The 26,996-nt window shown below is 31.3% G+C and overlaps 3 protein-coding genes, 1 non-coding gene and 2 pseudogenes across 4 annotated transcripts; 1 reads left to right on the forward strand and 5 right to left on the reverse strand.

The window, feature by feature from the left end:
- Window positions 1–3,711: 3,711 nt before the first annotated feature.
- TRNAK-CUU (transfer RNA lysine (anticodon CUU)) lies at window positions 3,712–3,784 on the forward strand. The gene has a single exon. It is a non-coding gene; the product is annotated as a tRNA-Lys (tRNA).
- A 723-nt stretch (window positions 3,785–4,507) lies between these two features.
- On the reverse strand, window positions 4,508–6,905 carry LOC130982380 (uncharacterized GPI-anchored protein At4g28100). Its single transcript, XM_057906366.1, has 2 exons — window positions 6,128–6,905; window positions 4,508–5,118 (listed from the first exon to the last, which is right to left on the reverse strand). Exons 1-2 carry the CDS (start codon window positions 6,818–6,820, stop codon window positions 4,783–4,785), a joined length of 1,029 nt encoding a protein of 342 aa, XP_057762349.1. The 5' UTR covers window positions 6,821–6,905; the 3' UTR covers window positions 4,508–4,782.
- Window positions 6,906–12,852: 5,947 nt separating this feature from the next.
- On the reverse strand, window positions 12,853–14,256 carry LOC130981311 (double-stranded RNA-binding protein 4-like). Its single transcript, XM_057904908.1, has 4 exons — window positions 14,011–14,256; window positions 13,423–13,633; window positions 13,086–13,138; window positions 12,853–12,933 (listed from the first exon to the last, which is right to left on the reverse strand). The coding sequence occupies exons 1-4, from the start codon at window positions 14,254–14,256 to the stop codon at window positions 12,853–12,855; spliced, it is 591 nt and encodes a 196-aa protein (XP_057760891.1).
- Window positions 14,257–15,720: 1,464 nt separating this feature from the next.
- Window positions 15,721–17,289, reverse strand: LOC130979719 (pentatricopeptide repeat-containing protein At1g63330-like). The gene is made up of 2 exons (XM_057903244.1): window positions 17,171–17,289; window positions 15,721–17,074 (listed from the first exon to the last, which is right to left on the reverse strand). The coding sequence occupies exons 1-2, from the start codon at window positions 17,189–17,191 to the stop codon at window positions 15,911–15,913; spliced, it is 1,185 nt and encodes a 394-aa protein (XP_057759227.1). The 5' UTR covers window positions 17,192–17,289; the 3' UTR covers window positions 15,721–15,910.
- A 1,743-nt stretch (window positions 17,290–19,032) lies between these two features.
- On the reverse strand, window positions 19,033–23,291 carry LOC130979720 (probable serine/threonine-protein kinase SIS8; annotated as a pseudogene).
- A 241-nt stretch (window positions 23,292–23,532) lies between these two features.
- Window positions 23,533–25,640, reverse strand: LOC130979721 (pentatricopeptide repeat-containing protein At1g62930, chloroplastic-like; annotated as a pseudogene).
- Between the last annotated feature and the right edge of the window lie 1,356 nt (window positions 25,641–26,996).

Genomic DNA, 26,996 nt, shown 5'->3' on the forward strand with positions numbered 1-26,996 from the left:
TTATTTTTGCTAGTTCTCATTTTGTTTTTCAAATATTAGGAAGAATGTCTAAATGATAATTTTATATTTTATACAATTTGAGGGTAGTTTAGTATCTAAATCCGCCTTGAGAGTAGAGTTGAAAGAAAAAGATGAAGGTGTGAAATAATTAAGCACGACAATTTGATTGGAAGTTGAAGAGAGTTAAAAAAAAAAACAACAAAATCTATTATAGGATAATTAAGTAAAACTTGGTTAAATCACTTGTTTAGGTAGAATTTTCCATCCACAATCTTGCAGAAATTCTTGTTATTACTTAATTCAACAATTGGTTAAGACTGGTATAAGCACTTTATTTTGCGTTTGGTAAATAAAAAAGTCCAAGTGTTTGTATTTGCGGCTTTTAAAAGTTAGGGTGCTTTTAAAAGTACTTAAGCGGGAGCTTTTTAAAGTTGGTTTGTGCTTATCAAATTTTATTTATTTTCCTGCACATATTTTTCACTATTATATTGCCATAGAAATCCTCATATATTTCTAACTTCTTATTCTAACCTTCACAAATTCTAACACAGTCTTCATATATTTTTTATTTTTCAACCTAATCTTCACAAATTTTAACACAAATACATCTCTATCACATATTATGTATGAACTTCTATCTATTTATATAATTTTTTTTGTACATTGTTTTTGTATTTTTTCAGTAGATCTATTATGCTTATTTTTTTATCTGTTCTTTGAAATGTGAAGAGAATGACTTGGTTTATGAAAATCAATCATAAAATTTTTCATGCATGCATGAACATTAGTCAAAATTATAATAACATGCATATACATATATAAATATAGATATATAATCATAAGAGTAGTTTATTTGAGATATGTGTCCCATTTTTTGTGATCTGTCAAGGTGAGCCAATATATATAGGTGGATAATGGACGTATCCAGTACTAACATTGGATTACATACAAATTTTATTATTGGCAAATGATAACTCTATTTATATTAGTACAATCAAATAAATATTTAAACTATTAGTCTCTAAAATTTGAGTTAGGTATTTTTAATGATGATGTTTAGGATAAAATAAATTTTTATGATACTTATATAAAATTTTAAAGTTAAAAATAAAAGAGTTTATTTATTATATTTATATTTATTATGAATTTTTATTTTAAAATATTATATAAAATTTTAAAGAATTTGAAAAAATAAATTATTCTTCGTTATAAACATGTTTACTATAATTTTTTTAAGTTTTAAAAGCTATTTTACCAAACACAATTGTGGTGTTTGTACTTGTTAAAAGTCATTTTTAATTTGATTTTACCAAACGCAAGTGCTGCAGCTTTTAAAAAGCTGTCTTTTAAAAGACAGCTTTCATAAGCTACTTTCAAAAAGTAAAAGCTTTACCAAACTAAGCTTTAGTGTTAATTTGAATTGGTTTTTTTGAGTTAAAGACGTATTTTTTAAATAAAATATTTTTATTTAATTTTAAGAATTTGTTTGGGTGAATTTTAAAAAGAAAAAATTTAATTATCTCTTTTATAAAGATCTTATAGAAAAAATAAAAATAATCTTATATTTAGATATCTCATATAAAATTTTTTTTATCTATCAATTATATTTAGATATAATAATATAAATTTTTTTTGTTTATTTATTACGTGAAAAATATTTTTTTAAAGAAAAAAATCTTTTAGAAAAGGATATAAATTGTAACTTCTCACAAAAGATGTTTTTTTTCTATTATTTTTACTTTTAGTATTAAAAATTTACCAAACACATTAAAAAATTAAAAAAACTTTTGTTAATAAATTATTTTTTTAATCAATATAATGACACCCAAACGGATCATTCTTAAACGCTCCTTGCTAAGTAGGGAGTGCTACACTCCTTATTAATTCATCAAATCTCAACTCTTCATTTATTATATTTTATAAGGTAAATACCCGTTTTAGTCCTTGACCTTTTTCTCGTGAAACATATATCGCATCTTAATCATCTTTAAACCTCAACCCGATCTCCACTCATTAATAAAATTAGACAAATTGACTCCTTCAACCGGTTTATTACGTGTCTAAATGGTTACATAGCTAAAAACTCCCTCTTTGCAAAAAAATAAAAATAAAAAAATAAAAAAATAAAAAACCTTCCTCTTCTCTTTTCTTTTTTCCCTCTTCTTCCTCTTCTTCTTCTCCTTTATCTTCGCCCATCACCATCATCATCGAACTTCACCTTCACAAACATCACCGTGGCACCACCATCACCAAACCAATTTCTCTTTTCTCTTTCTCTTCCTCTTCTTTTTCTCTTTTTCTTCCTCCATCGCGCTATCTCCAAAACCACCATCTTCTCTCTCTGATTTGCAACCAACAGTCACCATAATTGTAGTTCCCTATTCCTCCTCTTCTCTTTCTCACTTTCACCTAACTTCCCTCAATAGTTAACTCCAAATCTTCTCTGCGTCGCTAAGATTCTCGCCGTCTTCACTGTCCTTTGCACCACCACCACTAACAATTCCCCTTTCCTTGATTGTTACTACGTCCAAAGTCATTTGCCCATGCCTTGTCCTCCACAAGCGTTATAACTTATAAGAGTCCCATATGGCATCTGGTGAGGCATTTAAGCTCGTCACTAAGGTCTTTCGATTGCTCCCAAATTTTGTTAATGATATATGAATTACTAGTTTTATGATTTTGTCAAGGTTAATGCAGGAAGAGTTTTAAAGTTGTAGAGGTAGATAGTAATGATAATGAATCTGAAAAAGTAGAAAAAGAGGAGGAAGAGAAGGAGGAAGGAAAGGTTATTTTAGTCCCTGTAACTATTTGGGGTTGATATATGTCACTTGGCATTGACACATCATATTCAACTTGAAATGTTAAACAGACAACCTGCGGTCAATTGGTCCTAGAGGTCGATTTGTCCAATTTTATTAATAGGTAAGGGCAGTTGAGGTTTAAGGACGATTAGGATGCCCTATGTCTCACGGAAAAAAGATCAAGGATCAAAAAAGATATTTATCGTATTTTATATAAATGGTTTGGATTTACCATTTTTGTTTGGTAAACTTTGAATTTTTGTCAACTATTAAATATTGAGTTGAACTCCAAAACAAAAAAGTATATAAATACTAAAAGTGGAGTGTCTAATTTTTTATTTTTATTTTTTTTTGTGCTAACTTGTTCATTCAGGCCATAACAAAAAATGATAATAAATAACGGAAATGTTTGATAATCAAAGAAAATTAACCAAAAATAGTCATAACATGCCTTATTTAGCATTCATTAATTGTTGCAACAATTAATGAATACTAAATAAGACAAATACTGACAATTTTTTTTGTCTCCTTAACATTACTGAATAAATAAATAAATTCAAATTATAATCTTTGATAGCATACTAACTTTTAAGGAGTTCTACTCTCCTACTTTTTCTTGGAGGCTTTTGCCCACTCAAACAAATACTAAACCTATTTGAATATATCTTTTAAAAAAATATTTAATTTTTTTAAAAACTAATAATACTTTTAATATTTGATTTTTTTTAAAGACCTCTCTAAATGTGAAATAATTTATCTTTTAAAAAGCAAACACTTTTTTCAAAAATCAATCAAAACGAACTGTTAGAGGAGAGTCATTACTCATTTTTTTTTCTCTAGTTTATTATTTTTATTTTTTAATTTACAAAGTATAGCATTAAAATATTTTGAGCTAGATTATAAGCAAAATGCCCGTCTAGCTCAGTCGGTAGAGCGCAAGGCTCTTAACCTTGTGGTCGTGGGTTCGAGCCCCACGGTGGGCGACATATATATTTTTAGTGTTATCAATACAAAAGGATAGTGTGAAGATGATTTCAATGGCTAGCTATGTACAATTGGCAAAGAGATCAGCATTAATCATTCTTAGTTAGTGTGTTAAGAACTAGTCAAAATCCTGTCTGCACAAAGTAGTAACTAGTGATATAAACTTTTAAAAGAAGTATTGAATAATTTACCGTTAGAATAATTTCAGCTAGTGAACTTGTGACAAATTCCTACCGTTAGAATAATTTCAGCTAGCAACAACCAACTTTCAAGCTTCAATACCGAGTGTGTAGAGACAGAAAGTCATGACAAGGAAATTGACATCACATAACACAAAACTCTCGTGAAACACACAACTGTCTCAAAACAATGCAACATTAAGTGATAGTGGCCTCAGCTCTCAGGTATTGTCGCTTAGTCCTTATTAGACATTAGCACATGGAAATGGTGTCCTACCAAAATATATAACCATTACAATTTTTTATATCATGTGCCTTGTTATAATTTAGCATGGGCTAAAAGAGATGTGTTAATTAAACTAACTCTTGGATTGATTGGGTGGTTAGTTCACTCGTTCGTTTGAATGTTGCTTTATACATGCAGCAACCCATTGATTAGTGACAAACCTTTAACAGAACCCATTGATTAGTGACAAACCTTTAACAGAGCTCTGATCCATGTCAAATTAGACATTGGCATGCCAAGTTACGGGTTCCATGAGAAACCAAAAAAACTATACCAACTCTTAGACTTGTATTGTTATACACTAAATCAATACACACCCTTGTACTGTTGCATCAAATGTGGGATCTACACTTGATCCAAGAATACAGAGGCGTGTGTTGAACCATTTACCCGGCAGAATGAGTAACAAAATGTTCTCATTGGTTAATAAACAAGAAAAATTACATTCCTAAGCACCAAAACATACAAACATAATCTACAAAATATCATGTTTGAATGTCAATCACTCAATCTTACATGGTTCTGATATGAGCTAGAAGGAAAACACATTAAGCTGAACAAATAGAAGAAAACAAAATAATAACAAACAAGAAGAGATGGGTGCTTGGAGTTTGGCTGATGTAGAGTGATCCGAGAGTTCGGACGAATCAACTGCAAGTGGCATTCCATCACTGTTTAGTGTGCATGATTGGGGGTTAGAGCCATCAGGGTTCAACATCAGAGCGCGAAGAACCCCAGAAACCGTGTGAATATAAGTCGTTGTGTTCTTAGCTAGAAGCCATGTCAAGCCCATCAGCTCGCAATCTTTGTCGTGGATCTTGGCCGTCCTGTCTTCTATTTTGCTTGAATTTGAAGCTTTCTTGTTAAGCTGCATAGAAGTAATGCCACAATTAGGAAGTCTAATACTTTTTAGAGATAAATTTGGTCTTCGTCACTGATATCCGAATCCTATTGTTAAAAATTTAACTAAAAATTTAACTAACTACGGCCTAATAACGGTACCATGCCCAGGACTGAAGAGTGGCAGAGGAATGAATGAACTTACCACTGGAGTGTTGGAAAATGAAAACCACAGATGTTATTATAATCTATTGCTCAAAAATGTGTTCAGTTGGAAATGTGATTCTAATTAAGGATCAGTTTTACTCCTTTTGCAGACAATTTGCAAGGTAGCACGTGTCAGAATGAAAAGTAATATATTAAACTTACACTTCTATGTTAAGGAACCATCATTTATGAATGTGGAAGGCTAAGAACAAGAACACTCAAATTGGAACATTGTAGCCACGTATTAGAGGGGGAAAAAAACATTGTTTATGCTATCTTCTGCATTTAACAAATAACACCACAATTTGTCATAATAAAGAAAGCCAGGTTAAAACTTTCCAGGAACTTATTTTCTAACATCAATTATCAAAAAAGAAAAGAAAGTTAGCAAAAAGACTATAGATAACTCAATTATCATCTTAATATGAAGAATCCAAAGACTTCAATTTGTTGTTAAATACCATGATAGAGACACTGCATGCAGATAACAATTTCTTGTTTTGTTAAAGAATTTCAAGAACTTTGGCTTCAATTGGTTCTTATGACTTCGGTGAAGCGCACAAGCTCCAAAGGCGCGTGAAGGATGGTGACATTGCAAGATAACTTAGAGAGCAACCAAACTCTCAAACAGAAAGATAAAACAAACACAACTTTACCAAATCACCAAACCATGAAGAAGATCAACATCAATAAAATGAACTCAAATTCATCATATTCAACAAAGATCCATCAAATTTTAAGTCAAAATAACGAATCAAACAACCCCAAATCAAAACAAAAACTTCTCTTTTTTTTTATCTATTTTGGGAAAAGATTAATAGAAAACTGACCCTGTAGAGTGTGTTCAAGCACTTGGAGCAGCCACCAAGACCAGGGAAGCCATTGACATTGTTGGTTCTACTGATGCAATTCTTCTCTAACCTTCTCACAGTTTTATCCCCAACAAGTTCACCATTTTCATTAACTGAAAATGCATCTGGGCAACTCAGAGGGTGAAGCCTTATCCCACAGAAGCAGAACACAAGATCACATGTCTCATTGGGTCTTTTCAGCTGAATCCCTCTCACTTTCAGTGCATTCTCTAAGTCATTCACACATGTTTCTGAGTCATCTGGTAACAATGGCATCTCATATGATGATGATGATGTGTGGGTATGGCTATGGGTTAATGCAGTGGAAGAATATGCAGAGTATAACCATGATGCAAGAACAGGGCAGCACCGTGTGCGGTGGAGCTCCATGTCAGAACCACCACCACCACCGCCTCCACAAGCATTCTTTATACCGTCAAAGAGTTCATCTGAGAGTGTCAAGGGGCAACCTTTGACATCAGATTGTTCAGGGAATGCAGGGATTGTTGCTGTTGATGGATGAGATGGGCCTGGGCTTGGGCTTGTGTTTGGGAGGATGGGCTTAAGGGTTTGAAGGGTTGTTGTTGATGATGAGTCATTGCACATGCAGCAATGGAAGAAGAAGATGATAACGCAGAAGAGGAAAAGGGTTAGTGGTAGTGGAGCTGACATGGTGTTTGATGAAATGTTTCTGAGAGAAAAAGAAAGAAAGGAAAAAGGATTGGTTTTTGTTTTGTTTTGTTTCTGCTAACTAAAAAAAGTTAGTAAACACCAAGAGAATGTAGGTGTTGGTTATAATAAGGTGGGTGGGAAGCAAAGGGGTAAAATAAAATGGTGGTGGGGTTGGGTACTCGAGTGATTAAAGTTTGGCAATATGCCATTATTCTAATTTCTAACTAGTTTATTTTAGATCTATAAGACTAGTTTAACTCCATAAAGTTAAGAGTAGGGATTAGTGTGTATTAATGTATTATCATGACCAAATCATTCATGGAATAGAAGGACTCAATTTGACTTACATTGTCTCATTGAAGTCACATTATTTTGATGTTATGTTTTTATATTGCTATTTTGTGTTCTTTAATGGTTTAGGGTGCATGAGTATTAGTAGGTACATGGGTATTTAATACATGGCATTTGTGTCCATGGCTGATGGTTGGAGGGAAGGTTACTATCTTTCACATGATTGGGAGGGTTCATATTCAATGAGAGTAACAAGACACAGGTGTGAGGTGGCCATGGTTTAATTGTTTCCACCACCACTTGCTGTAACCTTTATTCTTTTCCTACTCCTCCTTTTGAATTACTATAAGCTTATCCATTTTTTGGTCTTGGTTACGGCTTATTCTTGCAATTCTTAAGTCAAATTTTATTGCATTATTAATTATGTTATATGGAATAAAGTATTGTGCAATAAATGGTAAATTTGAACAAAAATTTAACATGATCCACTCGGGATATCTAAATAAATGAATAGTCATAGGTAAATGGAAAGAATAAGTAACAAGGACATGGAGGACGGTGAAATTTCATTTTAAGTAATTTCGGGACACAGAAATAATGATATCCTATAAAAAAAGGTAGAAACACAAAGAAACTAAAAAAAAAAAAATCTAAATGAGAAGGTAAAAAAGACATCTAAGCATAAATGAACTTATTGTGGACATAATAATGAATGAAAATATATAGGTAAACAATCCATATTCAGTCAACTTTAAACAATTATAATTAATAGTTATTAGTTTTGTATTTAAAAAATAAATAAATAATTACTAATTAATTATAATTAATTTATATAAAATACAGTTCAAAAATATTTATTGACTTGTTATTAGTTAGACTCTATTAGTTATCTAACAAGATTAATAATTAATATATAAGTTATAAATTATACACACATCTACACAATTATATATAGACGCGGAATACAACATGATATGATATAATATACGAATATATTTATTTTAATTTTTTTTAAATTTGAGAATATGATGTATATTTAAATATAAAGAATTTTTTAAATAAATTATTATAATATCCTAATTTTATTGATATTAAGGTATAAATTAATTCTTTTAAATAATTTTTTAATTACATAAAATATTTAGGATAATTTTTATTAATAAATAATAATATATATTATTTCTAAACTTATTTTAAAAATATATATTTACAATAAATTAGACAAGTCAATATATAAAGATATTTAAATATGTCTAAATGTGTTAGAAAAATTATCTTATATTTTATTAAGACATAATTAACTATAAAATAAAAATGTATATCAAACTAGTATCGTATTTAAAATACTACGACTCAACAAAATAACTATGTTTTCTAGCATGAAAGAGCATAATGACATGTTTGATTTATGAGAAAAAGATTAATAGGTCCTTGACCTTTTATTTCGAAAATAACTAAGTTATCGATTAATTGAAAATTCAAAAATATTTTTTACTTTTTAAAACATGAGATGTGTAAATCTTTTTAAAGAACTTTTATATATTTTAAATAGAAAAATTTAAATGTTTTATATTTAAAAAATAAAAAAATATTTTTATAATTTTAATTAATAAAAAATTTATGTATCTTTAAAATATAAAATCAGGAATCTATTTAGTTTTTTCTCTTGATTTATATAGGATAAGACGTTGTTATTTCTCAAAATTTTATCCAATCATAAATATTATAAAGTTAAGTTTTGATAGTCACTTTTGCAAATCTTGTTTCCATAATTATTTTCTCCAAATTTTTCACTCTATTTCAAAGTAGATTGATGAAAAAGGGATTTGCAAAGATGGGCATCAACTATTAATCCAAAAGCCTAATCAATTGGCTTTTTTCTTATTTAACTTGATTACTTGAGAAATCATGCTTTTGTGTTGTTTCCTTTAATCCTTTATTCCCCCTGGATTGTGCCTTGTAACAAAGTGTTGCTTTCTAAGTTTGTCACGTGACCTCATTGCCCATATGCTCTAATCTTTATTTATGAATCAAATTTCGTAGTGCTTTTTCCAACATGGTTAGCAATTTACATTTTTTTTTTAAATAAGTCAAGGCTGTCACATTGCTCCATCTTTCATTCTCCAATGCCCCAACTTTCTCACTCAAATAAATGTGGGATGCCTCAAATCATGTAATATATATCGAAAATACAACAAGGATATTCTATTTGAGAGTTTCCATACCTTCCTTTTGGCTTTATTTGATCTATCTCTTAACTTATATGTAACTTATCTCTAGTAAAAAAATTCTTGTTACCTCTTCTTGTAAAGGGTAGACTATTTCACTATTACATAATAAATATTACTCAGGTGGTTTCAAAGCAAGTATATAAGGTGTATTTTAAATATTTAACTACTACATCAGATTTTATAATTAAGTTCATGACGTAATAAAAATGTTATATTAACAAAATATTTTATTAAACAAAATAAATATACTTAATATTTAATTGAATATTTTGTATAATTTAATACTTAATTAAATATTTTTTATAGTTTAATAAAATATTTTATTAATTTTAACGTTTTTATTATTTTAAAAATTTAATTATAAAATTTAATAAAGTATAAACACTTAATTAAAAAAATATATAAAAATTTAGTAAAACTATAAGAACCGATAGAATAATTAAATTTATTTTAAAAATACTAATATAATCGCTTATTTATTTATAGCATATAAAAATTAAATAAAAATAATAAGTTATTGTAAATAGTTTTAAAATTAATAAATATAAAAAATTAAAAAAATACGTAAATATTTCCATTGATAGTGGGCTTTGAGTTTCACTAATTACTATAACTAGTAATTAGTAAAGAAGTTGTTGATGACCACCGGCACCTAGAAAGTTCAGCAACCCATGTAGTTTGAAAATTTGCAGGATCAAGATTTTTTAAAACGAAAAAGATGATAAAGTAGTAAGAAATTAATCGTTTTTAAATTAAAATAATAGAGATATACATTTTATAAATTTTATAAATTTAATAATAATTAATTTTTTACTCTATTATTTTATCAAATTTTTTATTTTAGAGAATTTAAATTGAATATTACTGTCGTAACTTTCATAATAGAATCTTAATATAAGAACCCTATAATTTTTCGAGAAACACATCATTTCGATTATTTTAACTATTAAATGGAAGCAGAAATCTTGAACTTCTACTATCCATGAAAGTATAATATTTAGATTTAATCAATTAGTGGCTTACTGGCTTTAGTGATGATGCAGGTTAATTAATAATTACTTTTAACAATTCTGAAGTTCCAATATAATACAATATTTTATGCTTATATATGTTATGATGGGCTTCTTTTTTTGTGCTAGTTAAGTCCACATTCCACAGGCTATTTTGCAATTTGTATGATTCACTTCAGTTTTATTATGTACTGAAATTTTTATATTCATTATACATACATTATGCAGTGAGTAATGCTATGGTGAAAAGAAAAATTTAAGTGAAAAATAAAGATTACATTCTTTACAATAAAAAAAAAAAGAAAATAAAAAAATTAAAAATATCATGCACAATGCATACTCCTATCAAATATAATTACAATCTTTACTTTTCAGCAAACGTTTCTCTTCACCAAAGAAATTTCCCTGCTCAGTATGTTCCAAATTGGTTTGTTACATAATTTTACTACCACATCATGTAGGTTTTTATTTAAAATTAAAGGTAGCATTCAAACAAAATAACGAATATAGACATTGTAAAAATGATAAAATTTAGAGAAAATAAGATTATGTGAAAATCAATATGACAAGATTCATTTCCATATTCTAAGAATTTAGGTATAGCTACTTAGGTAGTATTTATTGTGCCGAAGTAATTCTTAAGAAAAACTTTTGTCTTAGAGAAATAAAATCTGTTCATTAAATTTTCAATGCACTGGTGTGAAGTGTCCATACATTGTCATCATGCATGTCCCTTTCGCTAAATTATCAATGCATTGGTTTGAAGTGCCCATCTAACTGAAAAACAAAACATAATGCAAAGCAATAACTTCCATATTCATATTTATATCCATATTGATATTATTATCATTTAAGTTTAATTATTATCATTTAAGTTTACTTAAATAGACGAAAAAGTCTAGGGGCAGCAATTTTAATGAATTTTAGCTAGCATGTAACCAGCAGAAAAAAGTGAGTCATTAGATAAAATCTCACACCAATCTCACACCATTAAATCATCATTGATGGCTATTTAATAGTTACTAATCACACAAAAATTGCTGGCCCCCTAACATTGTTCTTGAATAGACTTAATACTAACAAAAACTACTCTCACAAAAAGAACGTGATTATATGCGCAAGGTACGTTATTGTCGCCTCTTCCTCCCCTCCTCCGCATTACTCCTCCTCTTTTTTCTCTTTCTTCTTAGCGTTCCTTCTTTTTCGCGTATTTTCTCCGTATTGTCATTCTTTTGATGTAGTTGGTGTTGCATTTTTTTTTTCTTCCTCCTTTCTTTGATGATTTTGCGGCATAATGTGTTTTGAATTATGTAGAACAACGAGTCCAAATGCATTCTAACTGAAATTACTTAATGATGACGATATACAAACAAACTCGTTTTAAAACAAACACAAACCAAGTCAATTTTAAACAAAAATATATCTAAATTAATTTTGGATCAGACAATGTCATCAATATGACAAAAGTTCGATGATAACAATAATAATAACGACGATATGTATTAGAAGAAGACAATGACGATAACGATGACAATGATGGTGGAAAAAGATGAAAAGAAAAGAAGAGAAAAAATTCCAATAAAAAAAGAAGAAAAAGGAAGAGGAGGAGGAGGAGGAGGTACTGTTAGTGACGGTAACAAAATTGAAAAATAATAAAAAATGAAGAGGAGAAGTAGAAGCCGTAAAATCAAAGAATGTACCGTTGGACTTGTTTGGTTTAATTACTTGAATGCGGAGCTTTATTAATATTATATATAATAGGAATTGGAAAAAAATTGGTATACATTTTTTATAAAAATATCTTTTATCATATACAATTTATAAAATAAAAAAAAATGGTTAATTCAAGAATTAAATTCATGACCTTTTAATTTTATTATAATGTACTTACCATCCTGATTAATTTAGAATTTATTATCATTATTTATCATATTTAATTTATAAAAAAGTAAATTAATAAACACATTAATGCATGACTATATCATAATGTTAGTACTAAGTATTGCTACTAAATAATTTATCACAAGAACCAAACACCAAATTCATATAGAGAAGTTAAATAAAAAGTTAAACAAGCATATTAATTTGTCTAGTCAGCTTTCAAATACTAGTGCAGTAGATAATTAGCCTATGTAGCATATTTATATATTTGAAGTATCTGTGCCAATAGCATTCATCCATTTTTCTTGCCTTTTGTGAGATGCATCATTTTCTTTTGCCACGAGTTTTCTCAAAAGGTACATTCATAACTTGAAAACCTAAAATTATACCAAGAGAAACCATTGTTACGATAATGCAATGCAAGTGAGAAACCTTTCAAGTTAATATGCTAGTGGATAAAATGCTAGTGGACACAACTTTCCAACATAAAGAATATATGTATCCAAAGAAATAATAAAAGCTAACTTAACAGAAATTAGCATCTATCTTAGTTCATTGTTCAATATAAACGTCCATAATATTACTAGTGTACCACTTAACGGAAAACACAGAAAAGCTACTAAGAAAGAAACTGACCAGGTTCCCTAGTTTGTTTCTTGCTTTCTAAGTTAATGCTGTCAAGCTTTCGCTTAATTGGACCCTGCACAAGACGATGAAAAATAATAGATAATACGTATCTTAAGAAAGTGCAATAAAACCATATGATTTTATATGTATGCCAATACATCATTTCTCTTTGTAAATTTTTTTTGGGGTATGGTTTTCTTGTTACACAAGAAATCAACAACTTACTGGGGTATCAGTCATTTGCTTTGAAGAACCTTCAAGGAACATATTACTAGTTCCTGGTAAAGACCACAAATGATTACCATCATTAAGACATATAGTTAAGGATAATGGAAGCCAAATCTACAATTAAGGAGAAATTACTCTTACTCGGGGCAGATTGCTTGGCATGATGTAGTTTTTTGGGCATATTGAGCTTGGACTTGATTATTTGATGAAGTTCTTGACATGAACTGGAATCTATAGAAGGATACACGCCATAAGAAGCAAAAATTCTGCAGCTTGCGCAGCCATTTATTCAGATACAAGGATAAATCATAAGTCCAAAATCTTCAAAGTATACCTAGAAGTGATTGGATAGTTATAAATGCTGCAAGCTGTTCTGCCTCTTTTTTGCTTTTTCCGACTTGACCGGTGTAAATTCTACCATTAAACACCAACGTAGAGATGAAGACCGGATGCAATTCGCTCTTTTGAGTAGTTGTATATTGGGGACTTCCTATGTTTTTTCGGACAGCATATTCATTCAGGATTGATTTGCAGTATATTAGATCCTAGGTCAAACAAAGTACCTTCAACAGTTATTAGAAATTAACCATAGCTTAATTTCTTGAAAATGCAAGGCAATGTATAAACAAGATCGGGAGTAGAAAACTATGAATTTCATGAACTTTCCAACACCTATGTTGTGTTATTACTAAAGGCTCTGATAAAATACACAATATCTAACCATAAAGCTCTGTTAGAGTGTTCATTCATATGCTATTGATTCAGAACAATGAACAAACTAAACCTCAAAGACTCGTACACTCTTCAATAATTAGAAATATTTAGAATTCCTTGGAAGTATATCAGCATTTATATACAAATTCAAACCTAGGTTGATAAATTTGTCCATAAAATTTATGGAACCACCTTAATTGTAACTTACAGGAAGAACAGTGCATTCTTCAATATTGTTTGTGTCATGGATAATTATCTTAAGTGCAAGTTCTGCAGCATCCTGCTCTGCTTCTTTTCGATGTGAATATGTGAGCCTCGACTTGAACTCCCTTCCATTCACCACTACTGTCGACCTGAACTTCGGTGCATGCGCAAATCCTTCGTTGTCTGTTAGATAAACGGGCAATGGAAAACCAGATTTCTGAAGATATTCTTGTAATTTGTTTTTGTGCATCACTACTACTTATATGCCTGAAGAAAAATATAAAAAGTTACAAGGGCTAAAGGAATATAACTGAAGTTTCCATGTAGAACTCAGAAACATTACCTATTAGCTTATCAGTTCAAAATAAATCACAAAAAATAAAAAAACGGAAGTGAATACATTTCCATATATTAGTGAGGTATTAGTCAAGTCCTATCCTTAGCAATTAATGTATAAGAGTTGTCCATGGCTTCGTTCATGAGAACTCATGCATCATGAAATTGGAAATTTTTTCTCAAAACATTGTCCTTTACATCAGAAGTTTGGAACACACTGATGTTAAATTAGAGAAAAATAAATAAAACAAATAAAGAAAAACACAACCTTCTACTGAGTTTATTAACTAAGACTTTTTGTTTCCCAGCAGAAGAGTTGTAACATTTCATTGTTTCAAAATATTCAAACTTCCCATACAAAAATATGGATTATAAATATTTATATGGAATTCAATTATATGCACGTTTCTTACAATTTTTCAAGAAAGGAAAAGAGGAAATGATAAAAAGGATAGTTCACCTTTCTCTCTGAACTCTTGAGTGGTTCAAGTTATGAGTTTCTTTTCAACTTTCACCCCACACTTTCTTGGCCTTGATTATTATTGTTATTATTATTATTATCACTTACAAGTTATTACAAGAAAACTGCTCTTTTCTTATTCACTGTTTTTTTTTTTTTTTTGTCTATGACTATGTTGTCTGAACAGTCAAACTTTGACCAAACACCACATGTTATGATTAAAGAAGCCAAAGCTGAGGAATGTTTTGCATGATCTGATCGTACCAAAAAAAATGATGGTCGTGATTATGGATAGACCATCCAACGGTTCATTTTTATTTATTATTAAACATTATTTTCAGCCTACTACAAAAAAAACAAACTGAACTTTAAGCACCAAATTAGTGTTAGACACCTGGACCAAAAAAAATGCATCCAATTGTTGAAAGGACACAAGTTTAGATGTACAAAACTACAAACTAAAAACAAGGCAAGAGAAATATTGATGCAGAAATGGATCTGCCTTGAAATACTTAGGTGGCCAAGCCACACACTCATTTAAGCAGGTCAAAATCCAGTGTAAAGCAAATATTGCCAATCTCCATAGAGAAGTCATTGTTCAACAAGCAAACTAACAATAAAATTTGAAGTTGAGAAACCATAACCGAATTATTAACAAACTCATATTTTAGAACCACATATTTTTCATAATAATGTAATTTTCCTTATACAGAATGCAATGGATTTGCAAATGTTTGTAACACTTTTTTTGTTTTTCTTTGTTTGTAGCTTGATAATAGTTAAGATATATGATCTCATAGGATAACAGTAAAGAACTATTAGTTACTATAAAGAGATCTTAAACACTAAAGCTGTAAGCTACAACTAGGAATATCCTCTAAAGAATCAATAAAGCATAGTGGAATTAAAAAGGATGATAGCAATTGCAAAAATAGAAAGTTCAAAATTAATTAAATATAAATGAGATAGTCAAGACATCAGTGGTATCGATGTTATGGCATAGCCAAAGTCCTCTCACCCAACAGATACAGAATTTACAGAACTATGATACATATTCAGCAACAACAGAGATGTGATTTCAATTTGAGTTGATGTATCTTACTTTCTTTCATCCATTCAATAAGCCTCTAGCAATCATTTCCCGAAGAAGTTTCTCCGCTATGTCATTCTCACCTTTTTCAAACAAAGCACGAATAACAATTTCAAAAGTCACAGCATCTGGTAAGCAACCATTGTCTTCCATTTTGGACATCAGGGCCAATGCTTCTTCAAATAAGCTCTCTTTGCAGAGCCCATTGATCATAATAGTATATGTCCTCACGTTTGGACGATAGCTTTTAATGGAAAGATCATGAAAAATCTCTTTTGCATCTGTAAGTCTTCCAGCTTTGCATAGGCCATCAATAAGTACATTATACGTGCGTATATTGGGATCAATGCCAATCTTTTTCATTTGATTAAATAACATAAGTGCTTTGTCAACTTGTTTGATATTGAACATCCCATCCAACAAGGAAGTGTAAGTGATTATATCAGCACGTTGACCTTTATTATGCATCTCAACAAGAAGCTTTGAAGCACAAGAGATTCTCCTTGATTTTCCCAAGCCATCAATTAGAGTACTGTAAGTTACTGTGTCAGGAACCAAGTTCTTGCGACGCATCTCTTTGAAGAGATTCAAGGCATCATCCACCAATTTACTTTTGCACAAGCCATTAATAATAATATTGTAACTTTGGATATCAGGAGCCATTCCTCTCTGGGCCATTGTGTCAAATATACATTTTGCCTTGTTTAATTCGTTAACCAAGCAATACCCATCCATTAAACAATTATAAGTAACCACAGATGGCTCCACAGCATCTTTTGTCATCACAGCCAACACACTCTTAGCATCTTTGATATTTCCCTCCTTACATAGTCCATCAATCAAAGTATTATAGGTACGAACATCTGGATTAATGTTTTTCAGCATCATATGATTTAGTAAATCAATGGCTTTCTTAAGTTGGCCCGCAAGGCACAATCCATAAATTAGAGTGTTGTACGTGATAACATTGGGAGAGATTCCCTTAGCAAGCATTTCAGAGTATAAATGAAAAGCATCACTTACAAACGTAACCTTGCACAAGCTATCAATAATTGCGCTGTACATGACGACATTAGGAATAATCCCATACCGTGGGATCTTTCTCAACACTTGAATAGCAGCTGATGTGTGTCCGGACTTACAGAGGCCATTGATCAAGGTCCCATAAGTGACTTGATTAAACTGAAATCCATGAGCCAGCAGTCTGTCATGAAAGCGCACTGCTTTTTCAACACTACCACAGAGACAGAGACCTTTAACGAGTGTATTCAATGTTACCGTATTAGGTTGATAATCCATTCTGAAAATCTTGGCCAAATACAGAGAAAGCAAGCGTCATACGACCCATGCCGCAACAACAATTAATTACGATGCTCAAAGTAACTATGCTGGGAGCAATTCCCCTGGATTGCAATTGCTGAAAAAGGGAAATGGCGGTGGGGAAATGGTGCGTCTTGGCAAGAGACCCCAAAATCTGGTTAAATTGGATGATGGATGGAGGGCGACGCATAGAGAGCATGCGAGTGAAGGAATCAACAGCTTCATCAACATGGCGAGGGGATGTGAGCTGAGAATGAGAGTGAAGGCTTGACATTGAACATGAACAGGAAGGAAAGCGAAAAGGGAAAACATAGGGCACAATATGAAGAGAGAAGGAGAGTGATGAAAATGATGCTGCACGCAACATGTTTGTGTAAAATAAAATCCAATCAAATGAGAAGGAGTTGGAAGAGGAAAGAGCGAATTCAATGGTGGAAACGATCACTGTCGTGAAACAAAGGTTGAGACTTCATAGTTGAAATTTGAAACCAAAGCAAAGAACCATGTTACTGAAATTGGAGATAATTTTCTGATTATTTATTCGCACATCATAGCTGATTATCTAAAAGAAGGATAATTGTCTTTTTTGTTGTCTGAATGGTCAATGGAAAAAGAAGGTTAAGGAAAAAGAAGGTTAAGGAGGTGGTGATTTCTCTTATTGGACTATTGTGTCTAACTCCTAATTAAATATGAAAAATGTTAAAAGATTATCGAAATTTATTATTTTTGATTCACAATTAATTATTAATTTAAAAGTATGAAATGAAGTATATTATTAAATTATTAGACTATAAAAATTAAACTAAATGAATTGAATTAATAATTAAATGATATCCAAAAATAAATAAATTTTGATAATCTCTTAATATTTTTTATTTTATATAATCATATTATAAAAAAATATTATTATTTATTTTGGACGGTAGTTATCTTTTAAAGAAAGCAATTTTGTTTAAGTAAAATAATTGTAAACCCCAACGTTGTGAATTGTAACAATAATTATTTTTGAAGTTTAATTTTGCTAAAGTATAAAATATTTTATATACCGTTTAGAATTTTTTATGAATAATTATCTAAATCAGTCTCTAAAGATTTTAAAAGTAGATATTCTAGTTTTTTTAAAAAATTAATACACAAAAATATTCTCAAAATTTTACTCCGACAAATAAATCAGTTCTAATTATTTTCTGGCAAAGTAATTGCGCGAATCAGTTCTAAGAATTTTAAAAGCGAATATTTTAATTTTAAGAAAAATTAATATAAAATATAACAATTCTTATCTATTTTTATGACTCACTAAATTCTTCAAGTATTTATTAAAAAAAATATTAGTAGATATTATAATCAAATTAATTTCTTAGGTTAACTTAAACTTATTTGATTTCTAATATTATTGGTACTTTTTCCAAAAAACGTTATTAAATTATTCTCAATACATATACAATTCTAAATCTAACAAAAAAAAATATATATACTAAGGCTCATATTCTCTTAAATTAAAAGCATATTATTTTGATTTGTTTAGTTTTGTCGGTTGTCTTTGTTTTTTCTATCGACTGACGTTTGAAGATATCTCATGACAACTTATAGGTGGAGGAGTTATACTTAACACTTGGCCCCGTCCAAGTCGAAAAAGAAGAAAGAATAAAAAGCTTATCCAATTTGCATTTACAGCCCCAAACAATTTCCACTCACTATCAATGTTTCTTCCACTAAAGCTACAACTGCAACATCTCATAATTTATGCACATCAAAATTTAGAATTGATTATAACAAAATTACAAAAGAATTGTGTACAAACAAATGGTACAACCTGATAATGACTCCACTGCAGATTGCAAAAAACATTTTAAAAGAAAATGGGAAGAAATAAAGAAAGGAATAAAAAAGGAAAGGAAAGGGACAAGACTGAAAAGAATCACAGGACTGAATGAGCAAAAATACTATACAACTTGTCTTCCCATCATTTACTTTATCATCAAATAATGAACAAAGATTTGGTTAGCTGTATAATTGTTTCCTATCCTGAGTCTGCACCAACTCTTGATGACTGAGCCTTCTCATGCCTACCCGGTTTCGGCACTTGAGATTGAGAACCAATGATCGGCTTCTGCAACGGCTTCAGCGCTGCCATTATTTCAGCGAATGTTGGTCTCAACTTTGGATCTCTACAATACAAAAAGAGTATCATATAGTCACACCATGTGTATTTCATTCATGTAGCTGAAGTATTCTACAAGTTCCTAAAGCTTAAACATTTGCAAGGACATCCCTGTATATGCCAAAATATTTTCGACAAATCCCTATAGCCTAGAAGTTTTCGATTAAGTCCATATACTGTACAAATATTTTTCAACCAAGTCTTTCTAGTTTAAAAATTGTGTAATCAAGTCTTTCTAGTTTAAAATTGATTCAAGAATGATGCAAGAGTACACTCACGTCTGCCAGCATTACTTGATAATATCCGCGAGGGCAGGGTCCATATCCTCTGGAATGTCAAGGCGGCAATGCTGGAAACCAACAGCACCCACAACTTGCATCGGATTCATTCCACCCCAGGGCTGTTGCAAAGTAGAGAGCTCCCATAATATGACTTAAAAACTATAAACATGGCACCTGGATATCCAATCACCACTTGTCATAATCATAAATTGTGAAGGGCTTAAAAGGGTGGCAAAGCCAATGAGAAGATAACGAGACAAGGAAGCCAAAGAACAATAGTTATATGTAATGAAAATTCAAATTTAATTTTCCCTATGCCAGATGATTCAGGTTAGAGAGGAAAACAGACTACGAAATTCTCCTCCAAAAGCAAAATAAAGAAAAATTTAATGACGAAAACCAAGCTTACTTTTCATTTGAAGGTTCATTTCTTAACACTTCAGGCGCCATCCAGTCGGCCTGCAACATGTTATAAAAATGAATGTATCGCAATGCCAAACAAAGCCTTCGGAGTAAAACTAAATGCGTGCAGAATATCGGAGCTGATCACACATATGAAAGAGAGCAGATTGAGTTATAGATGAAAAGCATGTGGCTACACTAAGGCCCATTTGTTAATTATCAGAGAACAAACACAAAAACACCAGAGGATACAGACCTATTTGAAAAGGAGACATACAGATATGCACAAAATGTGCGCAACTATCTCTATCTCCTCTCTATATATGTTTTGTCCAGAAACTCTCATCAAACAATAACTCTAGTAGATTTAATTGTAACAAGCAAAATTCAACAATTTCAGGTTTAGGCCTCCAACAAAATTAGAAAGGATTTGATCATTTGTTACAAAAGACCATTAATCATAATAGAGTGAGTTGGTAAAATCTAGAGAAGAGTTACAAGAGTTAGTTATGAGAGAAATGTTGGTTGTTAGAACAGTGCCAGCTACGATAGGACAGCTGTAAGTTAGTTACAGCTATTATAACTAACTTAAGAATGAAGGGACTGTTCTGCCTTTTTGTACTAGCTTGCACACCAAGCTACTCTTCTCTATATATAAGCACAGAGTAGCAATAAGCTCACTAGTAATGCAGACCATACATTTCCTATCTTTCTCTCTGAATTCTCCTTTCTTTCTCTCTCTGTTTTCTTCCTTCTCTCGTTCTCTCAAACCTAATTCAATCGACATTTTCTTGGGCTATAGCACTAGTAATTGTATTATAAATTGAACATATCATAAGCCGAGGCTGAAGATAGGTACTCATCATCGCAAACGGATTAATATAAAATGCCAAACATAATGAATGTTTAAGGGGCAAGAAGCTCCTGACTTTTCAAACTTTTTGTTAAAAGATAATAGCAAGTGCCTCCAGTTGTGTATGTTTATATATCTTCAAAAGAATATAAAGCACAACGGAAATAAAAATATATAGCAAAATGAAAAACAAGAGCATCAAAGAACGAATAATTCGGAAGGCAGAGGGTATGACACAGTATTTGAGCTTAGAAATGAGGGTTATGGCAGCTTACTGTTCCTGCCGTTGATCTGGAAGAAAGGAATGCACTGTGCTTCATTCTTGATAAGCCAAAATCACATGCCTATTTGAAAGAAAAAGACAGAGTGAACAAAAAAAAAAATTAAACCATATCTACAGGTAGCATTCAGCATGCTATCAAGAAAATTCAATCATGACAATTAGTTGGCACCTTCACAACCCAATTTTTATCAACAAGATGATTTGGTGACTTCAAATCACGGTGTACAATCACCAGAGTGCAGTTGTGCAAATAGTTCATTCCTCGGGCCTGAAGATTCAAGAGATATATGTCACATCAACTGAATTTCACTGATTATGGCAATAATTTACTTAATGAAACTACATTGCAAGAAAAGAAAACAGAATCTTACAGTATCAAGGGCCATCCTCAACCGCCTTTGCTCATCTAATTGATTGTTTGGTTGATGAATTAGTCTGTACAAGCTTCCTCTGCATAGGAAATATACTGTTCAGACTTCAGAGTCATAAAAAGTAATCCTTCCAGAACAACATTAATCAAAATAATAAAAACTCCTGGAAAAGTTTAAGAGTCCAACACAATATATAGTAAGGTAAATTGTGTCTAAATTAACCAAATAATAACTGAAATTTTTATCTTATTTTTGCTTATTACTTCTCAATTGCCATTTGAGCTATTAACAGCATACATCACATATTTTAGATGTTCATTTAGAAGTAATCTTTTTGGCCTGCATAGCACTATTCTGTACCATATGCTAAGATCTATTTGCAATCCACAGTCTCATATGAATCTCAGGAAATAAGGAATCTTAAGTTACCTGGGGAGAAATTCAGTAACAATAGAAAGATTTGGAGGTCGAGTAACTGCTCCCATGAAGAGAACAACATTTGGATGCCTCAGTCTTTTCATTATTTGAACCTATGGCAACTTACACATATGTTAAATATGCTGTAAAATCATATAAATTCATGAAAATGCACAACTAGTTTTGGCATTCATAAAAGAATTAAAAAAAAATCCTTTTTTCGAATAAGTATAGTCAACTACATGAACTAAATAGCTCCAATGTGCTAACCCTACTTCTTAGTCTCCATCTAATATATTCTTTCCATATATTGCAGCTATCTGATATGTCATTATGGAGCATAAAAATCACATCTGATAGTTGTAAATGTGTACTAAATGAAATCATTCTCAACAAAGATAAACATATGAGTAGAAACTACAAAAAGAGACACTAATGAAATATTACCTCACTTTTGAATTCTTCAAGTGATTCACCAGATATATCTTGGTCAAGAAATCTTTTTACAGCAACTTCCTACAAACCAAAGCAGAGACCTGATGTAAATGAAAGAATTCAAAAACGTACAGCCTAACAGAAAAACCCAACAAAAAAGAATGACAAGCATAAAAGGTAGTTAAAAATGAAACTGAAGCCAAAAATTTCTTGGACCTTGCTCAGTAAAGAAAAAAATTACATTTTATAATTTGTTTGTTGAAAATACAATTTGAATTGTAAGATAGATATGGAATGTATGCCTGAGTAGGAAACTCACTGTTCCATACCATTCACCACGGTATACCTCCCCATACGATCCTGAATGCAAAAAATAGGCCACGAAAATGTAATTTTAGTCAAGATATGTGAATTTATATGTATAAAATTATAAATAACACCATCTAACAAAAGAATGTAACCAAATCCTATAGAGCAAAGTACAGTTAATACCAAGTCCGATACGTTCACCCAGGGTGATTTCCGCCAACGGAATGTCATACTCGGCAACATCATCTAATGTAAAATCAGATTTTGTACTGTCATTGCTTACTATAGATCTATCAGATATTCTATCACCTTCTGAATTTGCTCCTACCACAATATTCTCCCCATTACCACTACCCTTCGGTTCATAACCAGTGCCATCCATGTCTCCGTCACTTCGACTGCCTTGCTCATACTGTTTGCTGACAGCTGCAGTGGTTGCTACTATAGCTGCAGCAGTTGCAGTGGCCGCTGCAGCTACTGGAAGCTCAATGTTCGAGTCAGTGTTTGACTTTGCTACAGCAGATACCATAGAGGAAGCAACAGCAGCAGCAGCTGCTGCTGCAGCCGCCGCAACTGGAACTTTTTTCCCATATGTTACCTGGGATGGTGTATGTTGTACAGCTGCTCACTTCGGATCAAGAAGAAGGTTTATTCCTAAACCTTCTACAGGCTTAGAGTGCTCTGGCTGGCTGCTTGAACTTCCTTTCGGATGAACTCTGTGGTGAGGCAAAGTAGGACCGAGATTTTCATCAACCTGAGTCTCTTGTCCACTTTCTGGTTTGTGTTCATCTTTTTCTTCAGTTGGGGAGCCTAACTCGTGATAAATTTCAGAAAATAAATTTGGAGGAGCAATGACACCACTTTCAAGTAAAACATCATGTAGTTTTTGAGCTAAGTGAGGATTTTCCTTGGCAGCAACAATCATATATAATGAAACATCTTTGACTTTCATTCTGCACACGGCAGGGGAACTTAATAGCACTCTTTTTTGTTTTCTTAGTTTGTAGCATGATCATAGTTAAGATATATGATCACATAGGATAACAGTAAAGAACTATTAATTACTATAAAGAGATCGTAAACACTAAACCTGTAAGCTACAACTAGGAATATCCTCTAAAGAATCAATAAAGCATAGTGGAATTAAAAAGGATGATAGCAATTACAAAAAATGAAAGATCAAAGTTAATTGAATAAAAATGAGATAGTCAAGACATCAGTGGTATTGATGTTATGGCATTGCCAAAGTTCTCTGACCCAACAGATACAAAATTTACAGAACTAGGATACATATTCTGCAACAATAGAGAGGTGATTTCAATTTGAGTTGATGTATCTTACCTTCGTTCATCGGTTCAATAAGCCTCTAGCAATCATTTCCCAAAGAAGTTTCTCCGCCATGTCATTCTCACCTTTTTCAAACAAAGCACGAATAACGATTTCAAAAGTCACAGCATTTGGTAAGCAACCGTTGTCTTCCATTTTTGACATCAGGGCCAATGCTTCTTCAAACAAGCCCTCATTGCAGAGCCCATTGATCATAATAGTGTATGTTCTCACATTTGTATGATAGTTTTTAATGGAAAGATCTTGAAAAATCTCTTTTGCTTCTACAAGTCTTCCATTTTTGCATAGGCCATCAATAAGTATATTATACGTGAATATATCCGGACCAATGCCACTCTTTTTCATTTGATTAAATAACATAAGTGCCTTGTCAACTTGTTTGATATTGAACATCCCATCCAACAAGGAAGTGTAAGTGATTATATTAGCAGGTTGACCTTTATTATGCATCTCAACAAGAAGCTTTGAAGCACAAGAGATTCTCTTTGATTTGCACAAGCCATCAATTATGGTATTGTAAGTTATTGTGTTTGGAACCAGGTTCTTGCGCTGCATTTCTTCAAGGAGACTCACTGCTTCATCGACCAGCTTTATCTTGCATAACCCATTAACCATGATATTGTAACTCCGGATATTAGGAGACACTCTACTTTGAGCCATTGTGTTGAATACATATTTTGCCTTATTTAATTCATTAACCAAGCAATACCCATCAATTAAACAATTATAAGTAACCACATTTGGTTCCACAGCATCTTTTGTCATCACAGCCAACACACTCTTAGCATCTTTGATATTTCCCTCCTTACATAGTCCATCGATCAAAGTATTATAGGTACGAACATCTGGGGTAATGTTTTTCAGCATCATATGATTTAGTAAATCAATGGCTTCCTTAAGTTGGCCCGCAAGGCACAATCCATAAGTTAGAGTATTGTACGTGATAACATCGGGAGAGATTCCCTTAGCAAGCATTTCAGAGTATAAATGGAAAGCATCACTTACAAACGTATCCTTGCACAAGCTATCAATAATTGCGCTGTACATGACGACATCAGGAGCAATGCCATACTGTGGGATGTTTCTCAACACTTGAATAGCAGCTGATGTGTGTCCGGACTTACAGAGGCCATTGATCAAGGTCCCATAAGTGACTTGATTAAACTGAAATCCATGAGCCAGCAGTCTGTCATGAAAGCGCACTGCTTTTTCAACACTACCACAGAGACAGAGACCTTTAACGAGTGTATTCAATGTTACCGTATTAGGTTGATAATCCATTCTGAAAATCTTGGCCAAATACAGAGAAAGCAAGCGTCATACGACCCATGCCGCAACAACAATTAATTACGATGCTCAAAGTAACTATGCTGGGAGCAATTCCCCTGGATTGCAATTGCTGAAAAAGGGAAATGGCGGTGGGGAAATGGTGCGTCTTGGCAAGAGACCCCAAAATCTGGTTAAATTGGATGATGGATGGAGGGCGACGCATAGAGAGCATGCGAGTGAAGGAATCAACAGCTTCGTCAACATGGCGAGGGGATGTGAGCTGAGAATGAGAGTGAAGGCTTGACATTGAACATGAACAGGAAGGAAAGCGAAAAGGGAAAACATAGGGCACAAGAAAAGAGGGGATACGAAGAGAGAAGCTGAATCTGGAGAATGAGAGTGATGAAAATGATGCTGCACGCAACATGTTTGTGTAAAGTCCGTTCAAACGAGAAGAAGGAGTTGGAATAGAAAAGACTCAAAAGAGCGAATTGAATGATGGAAACAATCACTGTCATGGAAACAAAAGTTGGTTGAGACTTGATAGTTGACACCAAAGCAAAGAACCATGATAATGAAATTGGAGTTGATTTCTATTATTTTTCTAACAGCATAGCTGATTATCTAAAAGTTAGATAATTGTATAAAAAGGAGTGTAATTACATAGGCCATGTGTCATGCGTATAATAAGATTAAAATTATAATTTTAAATTATTTTTTTAAATTATTTTAAATTATAATAATTTGATTAATAAAAAAATAACATGTTATACATTATTTAATTTTTTTTGATTTAGTATTAATTGAATTAACTCTAAAATAGTTATTAATCAATTTTAATAATCTATTTTTTTCAATAAATTAGATATATATACTAAATGTAATCATAAATAATATAGTAATAGTTAAATCCACCAACAAATATATTGGTTATTATCACACTATAAAACAAATTAAATATAAAGACTATTAGCACTTATAAATCTATAAAATCGCACTATTTTTTATTCTTGCAAGGGTTTACTTATCAAATAAATTTAAAATATGAACAAAAAATATTTATAAAATCATCACTTGAAAGAATCATGGAAAATAATCAACTTACATTATTATTCATGAGAACTATTTCTATGTAAGTCATCTTATTCTTATCAAATTTAGATGAGACTTTCCATAACCTTATATATTAATTGTGTTAAATAATTATATATATATTACGATAGTTTTTCTTAATATATATACATATACATAAATAATTCTATACATATACATAAATAAAAAAATATAAATTATATTTCACTAAACTCTATGTTACGGGTTATTAAAAACATTTAAATCACATATATTAATTATTTTTTGTTATAATTATTTCGTTCTATATATATGATTATTTTTTATTTTACAATCGTATAATAATTTTTTATTTTTTATATCCATATATATTCCTCAATTTCGGCCTCATTCATACGCATATTAACAATTTTTTTACTAACAGTGATGTTTTAATTTTTTATTTTCCTTTTTCTACGGATCTTTCTTTTTTTTAAATTGTGATGTTTTAATTTTTTTCTTTTTTTTAAATACATTTTTCTTAATAATTACATTACTAATCTGAAATATAAAATGAAAAAAAAGTAATACGTATATCCAAGAAAA

The sequence above is a fragment of the Arachis stenosperma genome, chromosome 5 (assembly GCF_014773155.1).
Source record: "Arachis stenosperma cultivar V10309 chromosome 5, arast.V10309.gnm1.PFL2, whole genome shotgun sequence".
Lineage (NCBI taxonomy): Eukaryota > Viridiplantae > Streptophyta > Magnoliopsida > Fabales > Fabaceae > Arachis > Arachis stenosperma.